At 50.3% G+C, this 14,747-nt stretch overlaps 1 protein-coding gene across 1 annotated transcript; it reads right to left on the bottom strand.

The window, feature by feature from the left end:
* Positions 1–326: 326 nt before the first annotated feature.
* On the bottom strand, positions 327–7,206 carry shha (sonic hedgehog signaling molecule a). Its single transcript, XM_061266213.1, has 3 exons — positions 6,523–7,206; positions 3,435–3,696; positions 327–2,169 (listed from the first exon to the last, which is right to left on the bottom strand). The coding sequence occupies exons 1-3, from the start codon at positions 6,823–6,825 to the stop codon at positions 1,481–1,483; spliced, it is 1,254 nt and encodes a 417-aa protein (XP_061122197.1). The 5' UTR covers positions 6,826–7,206; the 3' UTR covers positions 327–1,480.
* Positions 7,207–14,747: the final 7,541 nt, after the last annotated feature.

The following is a 14,747-nucleotide window of genomic DNA, read 5'->3' as shown; positions in this document are numbered from 1 at the left end:
GGATCCAACAAACACGCTTTGTGTGTGTCGGGAGGGAGGGAAGGATGGAGGGAGGTTATTTGCAGAGGGCAAAACTCGTCACATTTGACGAGAGCGCTCCACATTTCACAAGCACGCGAAAGGTTTCTCCAAGTGCAATATGTCCATTTTTGGAAGCCACACGTAGTTGTTGTTGTTGTTGGCTTCTTTTATTTATTTATTTATATTTATTTCTTTATTTATTTGCCCTTTCTCGCAGACCACCGTTCCGACGTCCATTCAAACAGAGACATATAACAACTCCCAAGTTTGAACACGTTTTCTTTATCATATCTTTGTAATAAACATATAAATAATAAACTCTAGATATTTGTTGTCAACACATTGCCCTGTCATCAAAGTTGTATGCGCTGTCTATATATATATATATATATATATGTGTGTGTGTGTGTGTGCGCGCGCATATATTTATATATATATATATATATATGCACACACACACACCATCGGTAGAAAACTATTTCCCTATGATCACTATTGAAAATATGGTGGAAAATAATCAAACTACATTTTAGTACATGTACATGAGTTACTTATGAATTTATTCAATGAAACAGTACGACTTGTAACTGTTACCGAATTGTCAGAATCTGCATTTAATGGTTCTTTTTCCACCAAGGAAAACGAACATGATAAGAATAAAAACAAAAATGGTTGCAACACAAAATAAAGAATGCAGACACGAGGCAGAATATCTGCCCCTCTCTGACAACCCCCCCAAAAAGTTTTTTTTTTAGTCTTCCAACACTTCCCCAATACTACTGTATTTAAATTAAAATATATTCTCATATCTTTACACTATTTCAAATTCGGTAGCGATCTGTCAAAATCTAATTTACAATTCTGTGTATAAAAATATAATTTATGGAACCCCAGCAAGTTTGTTCTTCCCCCAAAATATAACAGTCAGTGGCGCGCACACACACACAAACACACACACATACTCGTATATATATATATATATATATATATACATATATATATACATATATATATATATGAACATTACAACCTGTCAAGAGTTAGCGTCATCTTCTTTCTCTTTGCTATTATTGACTCTGTTTTTTCTTTTCTTGTTTGTTGGTTTTGCATTGGACACTTACAAAAATAGATTATGCACTTTTCACCGCAGCCATCAGTTCATGTGAGAATAAATTATTCAAACGTTTTTATCTCTCTCTCTCTCTCTCTCTTTCTTTTTAAGGCTCCGTTCGTTCTTTGAAAGGGGGGGCGCGTCGTCGTCGTCATCATATAGAAAAGTCACAGAAACAATAATAATAAATATCCCATCATCAACTCCAACTGCATGGGGCCTTTGTCGAAGTTTTTTTTTTTCTTCTTCTTCTTTTTTCCTTCTCTTTTAATCGTTATTTCATCTACTGAAGAGTCCTACGTTTATTTTGACTTGTATTTATGTTTTTGTGTGTGGAAAAGTCTGCTTTCAGCTGGACACGCCGCCGCCGCCCCCGCCGCCCCCGCCGCCGCCGAGTGGATGCAAGGCGCGGGGGTCCAAGAGCCACGTTGCCAAGTGATAGAGCACTTTGGAGTACCAGTGCACGCCGTCCTCGTGCGTAGTGTTCGGGGCCTGCGCGCAGGAGAGCACCGATGACAGCCAGTAGGTGAGCCGGAGCGGCGCCAGGGCCCAGTGCGCCAGTTCGTGGCTGTTCACCACGGCGTAGCAGGAAGCGAGCACCCGGTCCACCACCAGCGTGCCCTGCGCGGTCACCGGCGCGTAAGAGCCGACGTGTACCTCGGTGGAAATTCGCGCCACGGTTGCCGGTCGGAGCCGCGCGCCGTCCGGCACCAGCACCTCCTGACCCGGCCGCACCTGGCTGGCGAACACCGCCGAAGCTCCGCGTGTGGAGTTGTCGACCACGAAGAGGAGATGCGCGGCGGTCAGCGTGATCCGGTGGCCGGCGTCGGTCTCCACCACGTGGAAGAGACGCCGCGTGCTCGAGTCTCGGTCGATGAACGTGAGGAAGTCCGTGAAGAGGAGCTTGCCGCTGGCGTCCGCCGCCAGGACCTTGTCCCCGCTCTGGAGGTCCTCGACCGGCTTGGTGGAACCGTCCTGGAGGCTCACCGTGGAGGTAGCCGGGAAGCAGCCTCCGGACTTGGCCGCCACCGAGTTTTCTGTCAACGTGCACACCGTTCGTTGGTTGGTTGGTTGCTTGGTTGCTTGGTTAGTTGGACATGACTTTGAGCGTATTTGCTACATTTACTCAACTGCAGATGGACGGAGGGAGCACTTTGGAAAGCACATGATTTATTTATCAAGTGAAAGCAGAATGTAGCCCGGGGCGGGGCGGGGCTGGAAGAGCTCATTGACAGCATAGCGCGCTACGCTTTGCAGAGTCGCTACTGCTGTTTTGGTTAGCAAGAAAATAGCATCAACAGTAAATCTTGAATCGCCAAAGACCTCGTTTCGATTCCCATGAAGCGGCTCTCGTGCATGGTAAAAGGTACCTGGACCTCCTGAAAATCACCTCTGCTCAATTCAACTTCAATTTGAACATTTTCCCCTTGAAGCCGACACGCAAGGTTTATGCGCAATGTTCCTGAATAAAGTTGAAGAAAAAAAAAAAGAGCATTCCCTCCCTCCGTGCACGATGCGTATTGGCCCGCTCCACACAGTCTGAGCCCCCAAAAGCCCAGGCTCATCTATTCTTAATTAAAAAGAAAACCAATAAAGAGCAGCCATTGTCATTCAAAATGCGCTTCCCCCCCCCCCCCCCGCCCCCTCCCCTTCTATATTTGCTCAGGTGCAGGGACCTCTATGTGACAATTCACACAAACAGGCGACTCACCACTGACTATTTACCCTGCGAGGCTCCCCACTTGTAGATTTGAATTTAAATGAGGGCCCCCGGACTCCTTAACTGCTCGCGCCCATGTCCCCCTGCCTGCCTGCCTGCGCGGCTGGCTGCTTTGTGACTCGTCTTGATGACAATCATTTTGGCCTTGGTGGGAGCTCTTCACATACCAGTTTCTAGGAGGAGGGAAAGTGAGGGGGTGGGGGGGGGGGGCTGGAGTTGTGCTCAGAATTTGGGGGCCTTTTAATCTTCTTTGGAGATTGCCAGACACGAAATAAGGTGGCAACCCGCAAACCAGATTTGGCCCTAGCGATTGGACATTGTTGGATAGATGGCAAGTGGCCTGACCCCCAAATGACACGTTGGTGCCCCGCCCACATTATGATCTCACAGAGTGTGTTCTGAATGATTCATAGGGGATCCATCAGGTCAGCAGGTCAGTTCAAGACTTCAGACAATGAAAAAAACAACAGAGTATTGGCCATTTTCTTTTTTCACCGCAACCGCAGTGTGAAACTCCGTGCTCCTAATGATAACAACAACGACGATAAGAGTTTGGTGCGATTTCAAACGCGTGCGACGTACCTGCTTTGACCGAGCAGTGAATGTGGGCTTTGGATTCGTAGTAGACCCAGTCGAAGCCGGCCTCCACCGCCAGCCTGGACAGCGTGCCGTACTTGCTCTTGTCTCGGTCCGACGTTGTGATGTCCACCGCCCGGCCCTCGTAGTGGAGGGACTCCTCGAAATGGTGGCCGTCCTCGTCCCAGCCCTCGGTGACCCGCAGCTTGACGCCGGGCCACTGGTTCATCACTGAGATGGCCAGCGAGTTCAGCTTGTCTTTGCACCGCTGAGGACGAGACAAAGGATGGATGGATGGATGGATGGATGGATGGATGGATGGATGGATGGATGGATGGATGGATGGATGGATGGATGGACGGACGGACGGACGGACGGATGGATGGATGGATGGATGGATGGATGGATGGATGAGTTGTCTTTATTAACCTGAACCTTCAAATGTCAGCATCTGGAGGAGCCCAAATAGGCACCCACCAGCTGTGCCCTATAGTGTATCATACCGTAGCGTCGCTAGCTAGCCTCTTTGGGGTTTACAGCTTGGGAATGTACTTACAGAAAAGGGGCTGTTGGTAGCCTTGTCATGCCTGTAACAATTTGGACTGGAAAATGAAGCTTGTGCAGTTAGAAACCCGTGCATGCGTGAATGGTATCCAAAAGATGTTCCTTTCCTTCCCTTCTCTGTCTGCATGGATGAGCTGCTGGTGTGATGTTTAAATGTGAGCTTGCATTTTCATTTCTCGGCGTCAGAGGGCACATCTCGGATACAGGGGCGGGGGGAAGCCCACGATGAAATATTGATAAGAGCCCACATTCGCTTCACTGCTCTATAACGTGTCGGTCTGCATGAGAAGGTGCGAGCGACCTTTTTTTTTCTTCTTCTCTATTTCCCTGTTTATGTGCCACTGAACGCGGCACGACTCGTTTTATAAGGGCAGCAGGTATACATTTATAATCAATAAATAAAGGCGAGGATGCTTCTCCAAGACAACTCTTTCTTCTTTTTTTTTGCATAGTCGAACGATATGTCAAATTAAAACATCACAAAGAGGCTTTTCAGGGACCACTTTTATTCTTCTGGCCGGGGGGGGGGGGGGGGGGACGCGCCTCCTTAAGTCGCCTGCTGACTGACAGAGTGTCCACAAGGTCCCTTTCTCTCCAACAGTCCGCACACTTCTATCACCTTTATGAGCATATCACACTTGTAGAATGCACTGCATATAAACGCAGAAGGGGGGGGGGGGGGACACATTCCCTATTTATTAATTCATCAGGTCGTGTGCCGCAAATCAAGCCAAATTCTGCTCAGCCACCGTAAGGACTTTGCGCTTGCATGGGAAAGGAGGGGGTTCAAGTTGTCCAACAGCCAAGCTCTTAATCTGCTTGACAAATGATTTGGTCGGAGGAAACCCTTCTCAGCTATACCTGTCAGCGCAAACAGCCGTTTTGACAAGCCGGGCGAGATGATCTCACGCTTAATTAGCTCCTGTCAATGAAGCTCGACTTGATCATAAAACAAGAACGCAAACGAACACTTGTGTATAGGCTGAATGACTGATGACTTCATTTAGTGCGCTCCTTGTGTATAGGCTGAAAGGAAGCGACTGATGACTTCATTTAGTGCGCTCTGTTCAGCAAGCTTACGATGACCGTTCCGCTCGCGTCCGTCCGCGAGCGAACACAAAATGCACTGATAAGCTCTCCTACGTTCATGCGTAAATTCCTGTGCATGCGCAAACGTCCCACTGCGAGCGGCTCCGTGCGTAAAGCCGCGCAACACCGCCACTGTAGCCTTAATAATCCCCATGTGACCGCGCTTATGCCGCGGACAAACAAAGTAGCTCCTTTTTGCTCTTGACTGCAACTATTCAGCGGGAGAGGCCCACTCGCGGCTTTAGTGGCTGGCTTTCCACCGCAAAAAGCGCGAGAACACGCAAAAGCGACAGATATCGCAACCGTCAAATACGCCCAGCGTGGAGTTGTGCTCTTCTCATCAATGATCGCAGACACTCAGATCGTGGGCCACAATTTTGCGTCCGTCCCGGGATGGGGCGTGCGTGCGAGCGTGCGTCCGTGCGTGCGTGCGTCCGTGCGTGCGTGCACGGCTCCTGCGCCGAGAGGAGTCGCGATGATGGGGGGGTAGAACCGCGGGAGTAAGACTAGAGGGAGCGACCGAGCGAGCGCATGCACGCACGCACGCACGCACGCACAGTGAATATTTCATCTCGACTCCTTAGCTCGCGTGTGGCCCTCATCAGGACCATCAGCATCCCCATCAGGACCACGACGAGCCAAATCGACCTCGTAAATAATTCACCAGCAGGAAAAACACGTCCCCAAAAAATGTCCTTTTCTATCAATTTGCGCCTTGATGCATGGTGACCCGGACCCGAGAACCGCCCACCCCCACCCGTTCAAATGGCGCAAAAAAGGAAAAGAAAAAAAAAAGCCACCTTTACTCTAAATCTCCGCGCATTTGACTCCAAATTATGCCCACCTTGCTTTTATTTTAATAGGGAGAAGCTGGAGGAGGATACAAATATAGATACGAGGAACAAGGCTTGCGCATGAATATTTTAAGTCCACTGTCACCAAGCATGAAGGCCGAGCGTCCCTGACTGTCTGCATGCGCGTTGATACTTTTTTTCATCTCTCTCTCTCTCTCTCTCTCTCTCTCTCTCTCTCTCTCTCTCTCTCTCTCTCTCTCTCTCTCTCTCTCTCTCTCTGTCTCTGTCTCTCTCTCTCTCTCTCTGTCTCTGTCTCTGTCTCTGTCTCTGTCTCTCTCTCTCTCTCTCTCTCTCTCTCTGTGTATATATGAATATATATATATATATATATGTGGGGAATAAAATGAGATATGATATAAATAAATAAAAAGTGCGGGGTCGGTTTCGGCTGCGCGTAGCCGTGGATAATGCGTAGAGTTCACCAGGGGGCTAAAAGACTTCACTTTGGAGGTGCGCAATCAAGCTGACAGGGGATGGTGCGTTCACGGAGTGGGGAGAAAAGGCGGCTCGGTGGCGCCGCGCCGCGCCGCGCTGCAGCGTGCGTGCGTGCGTGCGTGCAGCAGGGCGCGCGCGTGCACCCACCTTACCTGAGTCATGAGCCGGTCGGCGCCGGTGTTCTCCTCATCCTTGAAGATGATGTCCGTGTTGTAATTGGGCGTGAGCTCTTTGAATCGCTCCGAGTTGCGCGTGATTTTGCCCTCGTAGCGGCCGCTCGCCCCCAGGGTCTTCTCGGCCACGTTGGGGATGAACTGCTTGTAGGCGAGAGGTGTCAGCTTCTTGGGGTGCCTCCTGCGGCCATAGCCCCGGCCCGGTCCGCATCCCATACCGGGTGACACGGCCAAGGACGAGCAGACGACGGCGACCAGGACTATTCTGATCCACAGCAGCATGTTGATGAACAGGGTGGGGAGGGGGGGAGGGAGGAGGAGGGAGAAGGTGTGTGTGTGTGTGTGTGTGTGTGCGTGTGCGTGTGTGTGTCCTTCAGGAGGTGGCCGGCCGCCACTCGGTGCGCCTTTGCCGGCTCTCTCGGTGCCCTTGTCGCTCGCCCCCCTCCGGTTCTCTTCTACGGCAGCAGGTGCGGAAATGAATGGCACGGGAAGGGGAAGAACATCCAAGGAGGCTTTTTTTTTTTGCCCTCTTCTTCTTCTTTGCTCTTCTAAAGGAGCAAGCTGAAACCAAATGAAATAATGAGGAAAAAAAAAACCAAACCCGTCGGATGTTCAAGTCGAGCTGCAGCCGCTTGTGTGAGGCGACCCGCTTTTTACTGCTTTGTATTATAGCAGCGATCTATAGCAAGGGAGGGAGGGACTTGATTGGCTCGCCCTCTGCATGTTAGCCCACACCAACCCACTCACAAAAAGCAAAGATTCCTTCCTTCCTTCCACCTGCGTGTTGCGTCGCTGGGAGGGAGGGAGGGAGGGAGGCAGAGAGGGAGGGAGGGAGGGAGGGAGGGAGGGAGGGGCTCCTCCATGGGAAAACAGCAATTATAAAAAAGCGCCATTTTGCCGCTCTACCCCCGTGAACCTTCACGCACGGCTCTTTTTGGAAAGCCCAAAATGTTCCAAATGTTGCAAAAGTGGCAGAACGGGACAACTCCAAAGCTGCGCGCGCCCTCGTTGCGCACGTACGCGCGTCAAAGCCACCCAAAAAAGCAACCAAGTCTCTCTCTCAATCCCCATTAGCGAGCACTTGATTCATTTGCTCTGAATTCTACTTGTGGTCTACACCAGTAGTTGTCCTCCTCCTCCTCCTCCTCCTCCTCCTCCTCCTCCTCCTCCTCCTCCTCCTCCTCCTCCTCCTCCTCATCATCATCATCCAATTATCTCAAAGCAGATTAAAAGAACATTCACAAAAAGACTTTATTTATTTATTGTAAAAGCCCATTGAATTAAGGATCTTGACTCAATGTAAGCCAATACTTATAGGCTTGGCTATAGCCAAGCTATACTAGCATAACAGGAAGCGTGTGCATGATTTGGATGGCAGTCTTTGCGTCTCATTAAAGCTCACCCTGGCCGACCTCCACGTTGGCTCGCCGACCAACCTGCCACTCGCCCACGTAGTCCGCCGCCGCCGCCGCCGCCAAAAGATGGCGCACGCTTGGCAAGCGGTGGCTGGATTGTTGGATTTCTTATTCCCCTCCCTCCATCCCATTGAGACGCTGCAGTGATGATGCCCTGGGGGACAATGGAGTGGAATGAAAAGCAATTTCAAAATGTTCATGATGTGATGAATCCATTGGCGTTTTCCTTCTGCCTTGGCGGAGGTCTGCCAGGTTGTGGCCACATTCGACCCAATGCGCTACTTCTCCTTAATATGAAAGTTAGTGCTGGCCGCCTGGAGTAGAACCTTCTTTATTGTAACGTGTGACTACGTCCAAAAAGTACATAGCAAATGCGCCTGACCTTTGAAGCAAAAAGTGCTAGCTCACATTTATCTCCTGGAGTTGGAGCATGGGTGTAATTCCAGTGCTCATTGTTGCCACCTATTGGGCTGGGGTGCAACCCCCACTTTTGTTTTGGAGGCTGCTTCCCCACAAACACTCGTTGAGGGATTGAGGTCGGATTATTACACCGTTTGTGTGTGTGACGGCTAATCCACTTTTGCTTCTTTTCTCTGAACGCATCTCTTTTCAACTTTTTAACAATCAGACAAGCAAGCATAGTATCAAGTCAACCAATGAACATTTGAGAGGGCATGGTATGGAAACTGGAGAAACTCGGCACTGTCATGGCCCCCACACGCAGTTTCTCCGCCCGTGATCAGCTCGGTCGGGTGAAGATCCAAAGGCACTTTCGAGCAAGCGCGGGGCGGGGAAATGCAGAAGAGCAAAGGTAAGAAGAGCTGCATTGAAATGTGTCCTCATTAGCATTGGCTAGCAGTGTTGGCTTGTGATTGCCCGCCCGGTGCGGTGGCTGAGCTCGCTGACATTTTGAGCAATCATTTGTTTGAAGCTAGCGCTGTTGACATGACTTGAGTCGTCTTCACCTCCTCCTGCTCCCAATTAGCACCTTAAAGCCTCCTCGTGTCGGAATGTTTTGGAACATTGTTAGACGGATTAGGAGTGCGGCAATAATGGCGCGCAAACATGGTAGTGGTATCGGGCTTTCCGGGTTGTTTGTCTTGGCGGCAAATAGGCTTTCCTCTTTGTCTTGTGAGAAGTAACCGAGTCGAAATACTGTACTCTTTCCAAATGAGCATTTAGCAAAGCCGTGGCTATTTCATTTTTCCCTCATTTTGAATCGAGAAATCAAATGACATCACCCATTTCTTTTTAACATCTGCCGTGGAGTTTGAGTTGCCGCTTCTGCTTTTCACCTTGCCCGAACATTCTTTTGCCCCTGGAGAGTTGAAGGCAAAAAGGACGGCGGCGGCGGCGGCGGCGGCGGCGGCGGCGGCGGCGGCGGCGGCGGCGGCGGCAGCAGCGGTGTGCGCGCGCCCCTCACAATGGGAATGTCACAATACAGTAAATGTTGGAATCACAGCTATCCGGCATGTGTAAAGGCTTTTTATTTGCTCTCCTCGGGGCCGCTCCCAATACTTAAACATTAAACGCCAAGGCTAGACAGCCACAGCCACTTTGAACCCAGGTGAAAGAGGGCCAGGGGGTTGGGCTACAGAGTGTGTGTGTGTGTGTGTGTGTGTGTGTGTGTGTGTGCGTGTGTGCGCATGTGTGTCTGTGTGTGCACATGTGTGTCTGTGTGTGCACTCTGTAAGTGAGTCAGCCCATGACTGACACCTGTTACATTTGACAAAAAACTCTCAAACATTCAAGAGTAGAATTTTCACCAAAATGTACGCAATCGAAAATGTTTCTTGGTTCACAAGCTAGCCAGCGTTTCGTTAGGTAGGCTCCATATGAATCGTCAAAATCCTTTAGGAATACGCAAAGTGTTTTATCTATAGACATTTCATTTTTACAGTAGAGGGTAAATATGACTGGGATGTTCTATTCAAAGTCAAATGGTGCTAGGTAGCAAGCTCCCGCGGGACAAAATGCAACCGCATATTTATGATCTGGAATTGATGTTGATTTTTTTCCAAATAAAAAAAGCCAACACATGTGAAAAGGCAAATGCTAGGCTAGCTCACACGCTAGCCACATTAGCCGCTCACCTGCACTATTATGAGGCTTAGCGAACAATGTTTTAGCCACAAAGCAGGAGCAATCTTTGCAAGCTTCCAGGGCGCCCTAACAAAACATTGCTTTTCGTGGCTTCCAATAGCGGCGGTGGCGGCGGCGCGTCAAAAGGATGTTGACTCTAAATTAGTTGTAACACGCCGTCTTGCGAGTGTTTTTGCTTCAGCGTTGCGCTCTGTAAAGCGGCACTAATCCCAAAGCGGCTTTCCTCCAAAACAACACACAAGCTTTTGAGAAGTTGGTACAATTCAAACAAGAAATTGCGGCTACGCGAGGCGCGCTAGCTGGGACGGACGGGGCATGTCGGGGCAAGTCGCCATATTTGTTGGCGTCATCCGCCAGAGGTCAGCTACAGCAAATAGGAAGGAAGACGAGGGAGGGCCTCTTCATCTCGTCTTCAAAGTCGCTCCAATGCTGACATTTAGCCACGTAGCAACGAGTTGTGATCGTTACATTGGAAATAGGCTCGGGTCTGGGCTACGCTGGCAGCGAGCGGGCCGATAAGAAACGCCCGCCCTGTTTCGGACCAGGTGAACGTCTGCTGCAGCTGGGAAACTCCTCACACGCACCCTTTATCTTTCCTGCCTCCAAGCTAAAGAAAGAAAAGGGGAAGAAAAAAAAAGAAAAAGCTCGAAGGTTTTCCCGACTGCAGGGCAGGGCAGGGCAGGGCAGGGCAGGGCAGGCCAGGGAAGTTTAGCAAAGGCAGGCAGAGGACATCAGAAGCCAGAGGTAGGATCACAGGAAGGCGGCCGAGCACGTGCAGGTGTTTGACGTCGTAAGGTGATCATCAAAAGGTCATTTCTATTACATTGCCAGACTTTGCCTGATTCAGGATTACAGCCTAGAGCGCCACCCTGCTGGTTGGGCATGCAGCGCGCACGTTAGCATCCGCTTCTTTTTTTGCCTGCCCTGGGAGCTGCTGAAAAGGTCAAAGGGTTATTTCCCCCAAAATCCCCCGTTCAGCATTCGGTGCCTTTTTGCAAAAATCCTCCCGCTTGCCCCGAAAAGTGACACGGGGGTGCATAAAAGCTCACCCGCTTGCTAGACTGGAGGCTGAGCACACAAAAACCTGTTGAATGTTCTGACTTTGGTGCTTTTGGAGAAAAGTGCTCGCTGGGTCGGAATGCGGCCAGTGACAGTGAAAACGCTGGCTCTTGAGAATTGTGATGGCCAGTCGCTACGTTGAATCATATCATCTTGGACTTTCTGCTTGCGCTTTCCCTCTTATCTGCTCGTACTCTGACCCCGGCCGGGCGCTCTGCCCGTAAAAAGAGGAATTAAGGCCGCCGCCGTCGTCGCTCGTCATTGAAGTGGTGCGTGTGCGGGCGGCAATTTCTTCTTCTTCTTCTTCTTCTTCTCCTTCTTCTCCTTCCTCCCGTTCTGTTACGAAACGCTATCATTTTATTGCTGATGTTGAATTGATCTGTTGACACTTTGTTTCATGATTATTTCTCCGTTTGTTTTCATGACGCTTGCTAGCAACACATTCGAAGCCATCGAATGACTATTTCAGTTAGCCAAGTGCGATTTTCTTTGGGTTGCCGACTTTTATTGAGAAAAAAAATGATATCATTTCCATTGCTCTTCAGTAGCAGCGCCGTATTGGTAAGCTTGACACGGATCTTAATATACGTGCCGTTCGATTTGTAATTTGTGCGCAGTCGAAAAGGAGCGTTGGTCGGCTGGCTATGTAGCCCAGCCCACGGCCACTAGGGGACATCGTTACACATGCCCATAGATCTGAGGCTTGCTTGTTGTGATATGTTGTGATGATTCTCATGGCCATTCCGTTGAAAATGAGAGAGCACGGTATTTGTTCGTGTCAAAGGGTGCACGGGGTCCGTGAGGCTTTTTGTCTTTATTGCAGCGTGAATGCTAATTGCGGCTCAGCACTCAACTATGTTAAGAGCATTAGCGTGCCGTAGAAGGAGAGGCAATTACCGCAATGATAATATTCCCATATTTTAGACTGCATGGGTATGCAAAGTCTACACACCCCTGTTCAAATGCCACATTCTTGTCATAAATCAGATGACATTTCACAAAGGTTCAGAGTTTCAAAAATAGACATTCCCTCTTGTAAGAGGGGGTGTACACTTATGCAACCCGCTTATTCCTGCACTCGTTTTTCTGCCTTTTTCTACCGCGCTCTTTGTCGGAAAAGATTTTGCCCTGACTCATATTTTAACATAGCAAACGCCCAGGCGTGTGTACGAACGAGGCGAGGTAGCGAGTGACTCGATGACGCGCCTGCCCGGACGGACTCTCGGCAGATAGGTACATCTTCCCGGGTTAGGCCTGAGCTTCCGGTGGCGTTTCTGTCCAGGCACACCATGGAAGCAGAAAACCATCAAAGTGTCTTAAAAGACAGGGATGTGGTATGTCGCTCCCACGCAGATGATTTGGGGGGCCTATAGGGGGCACCGGGGGCCCAATTTAACGTCCTGCTCCTCCCGTGCGCTTTCCTTCACATCCCGAGAGTCAAAGTGAAGTAGGCTTTTTTTTTTTTTTCTTATTTTTCCGCAATCAAAAAAGAGGCGAGTACTAGTGAGAGGTCCGCCTGCCGCCATCAGCCAGCCATGTCTAATCACGGCTTGATTGGCACCCCGCGTGGAAAGGGCCTCGCACTTGAGCAGCATGCAGAATAGGAATCACGTCAATTGTTCTTTTGCGTGGTGTTTTGTTTTTTTTCTCTCATGCTCTTCCTGCAGCTTTTTTCCCCGACTCATTGCCCTGCCTGCCTGTTATTTGTACTATCAAAAGCGGAATGACACGGCTTGTGTACGTGTTTGGAAGGCACACGTTTTGAAAGACTTTTGGGGCGCTAACTTTATATTCCGTACCTCGATATGGATAGCGCATGCGCTTGCACGAGAATGGAGCATTGGTTTGCGATATGCTAATGTGTCGTTTTTTGATCGATTGTGCAACCCTAATAGATATGTATATGTGAGCGTATGAGCTCAGGCAAAAGTAGCCACGCTCCGTAAGCCAACAGAAGCAAATGTCATCAAGGCACGTAGCAAACTATTTGTCGTGGCCGCCGCCGACGAGGCGAACTTTGCTCTTGCTCTTGCTCTTGCTGAGCTTCGGCGGCGCTCACCGACGGAAACCAACATTGAGCCTCACCCTTGTGTATGATTCATGGCACGGGGAGGAAAGAGATGAACAAAGGCCGCCGCTGCTGCTTGTGTGCACGCTAATGCAGCGTGCCGCCAGTCAGCGTGACAGAGATGAACGAGCCAACGAAAGAGGAGGGGACGCTTCAGCAGCGGCCGACCCTCCGACACCAATTAGCCCATTGATTACGCGCCTGAGAGACGAGCGGACGCGTGTCACTCGGCACCACGCAAGGCGAGCCACAGGAAGGAGGCCCGGCTTTTCTCTCTCTCTCTCTCTCTCTCTCTCTCTCTCTCTCTCTCTCTCTCTCTCTCTCTCTCTCTCTCTCCTCCGTGTACCTGGAATGTTAAAGCCGGGCGGGGAACAAGAGGCTGCTCCAGGCCAGCCTTACAGAGGCGCTGATCCGTGCGGCGGTGGCGGCGGGCGGATGTAGAGCGCCACGCCGACAGTCTGAACAGGAAGAATGGCAGCATATGTGCCTAACGAATCTTGCTTTTCCAAAAATACATCTGGAAGGTGTGAGCAAATCTGCCTTTTTCTGGCTCTGCTCATCATAGACAACCAAAAATGTGGCTAAACCAAAGCCGACGACTCTTCTCGGGCCTCGGCCTCAAACCCTTTTGCAACCTGGACCCATATGGAAAAGCTCAATGCAGCGTTTTCACGTTTCTGCGGCTGGAATCGGGTAGCGAGCTGTCGGACTCGCTCGGGAGAGAGCGCCGTGATTCGATTTGGGAACCATTAGGTGCCGCTTCCATCCGTCCGTCCATCCCGTACCATATACGGCGTGGCGTGGTGGTGCCTTGCTAAGAGGATGAGACGGTGACATCACCTCCCGTTCCGACCGAGTGTGTGAGAGAGAGAGAGAGCTAGAGAAGACACTCGTGGGCGGAAAAGCAAAGAAAGCAATTTGTGAGATTAAAACATTTGCGGCGCGTGATTTAGAAGGTCTGTCGTGTGACGCAGCACACACACACACACGCACACACACACGCACACGCACACTGGCGCTGTGACTTTCCTATTGTAGTCTGCAGACAAGGTCAAAACCCCAGCGTTAACGTCGCCACCAGCACCTCCTCCCGGCTGGCAATTATTTGCCAAGTCATGACGGAACGCTGAGCAACGTTTCTGATGAGTCACGGCCCACTTGCGCCTTTCCGCAACTCGAGTCACACCCAGATCGATCAATTGGAGTCAGTCAGTCGGTCGGGCTTGATATTCATTTGAAAAATGAGCATTGTTTTTGTTTTTCGCCAGCTGTGGCTAATGATTTTTTTCCCTCTGCGTGTAAGCTAGCCTGCAGACACGGCGAGAGGTGCTTTTATCAAATGAAGGCTTCTTCTCATTATTATGATTGAGGATGGCTGTTTTCCTAAGAAGAAAGTCAGTTTAATTGCAAGGCGCCTGCCTGCGTGGCTGCCTGGCTGCCTGCCTGCGTGGCTGCCTGCCTGCCTGCGTGGCTGCCTGGCTGCCTGCCTGCGCGGCTGCCTGGGTGATTGTCGGTCGGGGGATTGCCGCCGCTAAACTTTGCTACATGTGGTTTCTTCT

Source organism: Syngnathus typhle, linkage group LG19 (assembly GCF_033458585.1).
Source record: "Syngnathus typhle isolate RoL2023-S1 ecotype Sweden linkage group LG19, RoL_Styp_1.0, whole genome shotgun sequence".
NCBI lineage: Eukaryota > Metazoa > Chordata > Actinopteri > Syngnathiformes > Syngnathidae > Syngnathus > Syngnathus typhle.
Note: the sequence above shows the minus strand (reverse complement) of the source record. Positions and strands in the feature narration are given on the sequence as shown.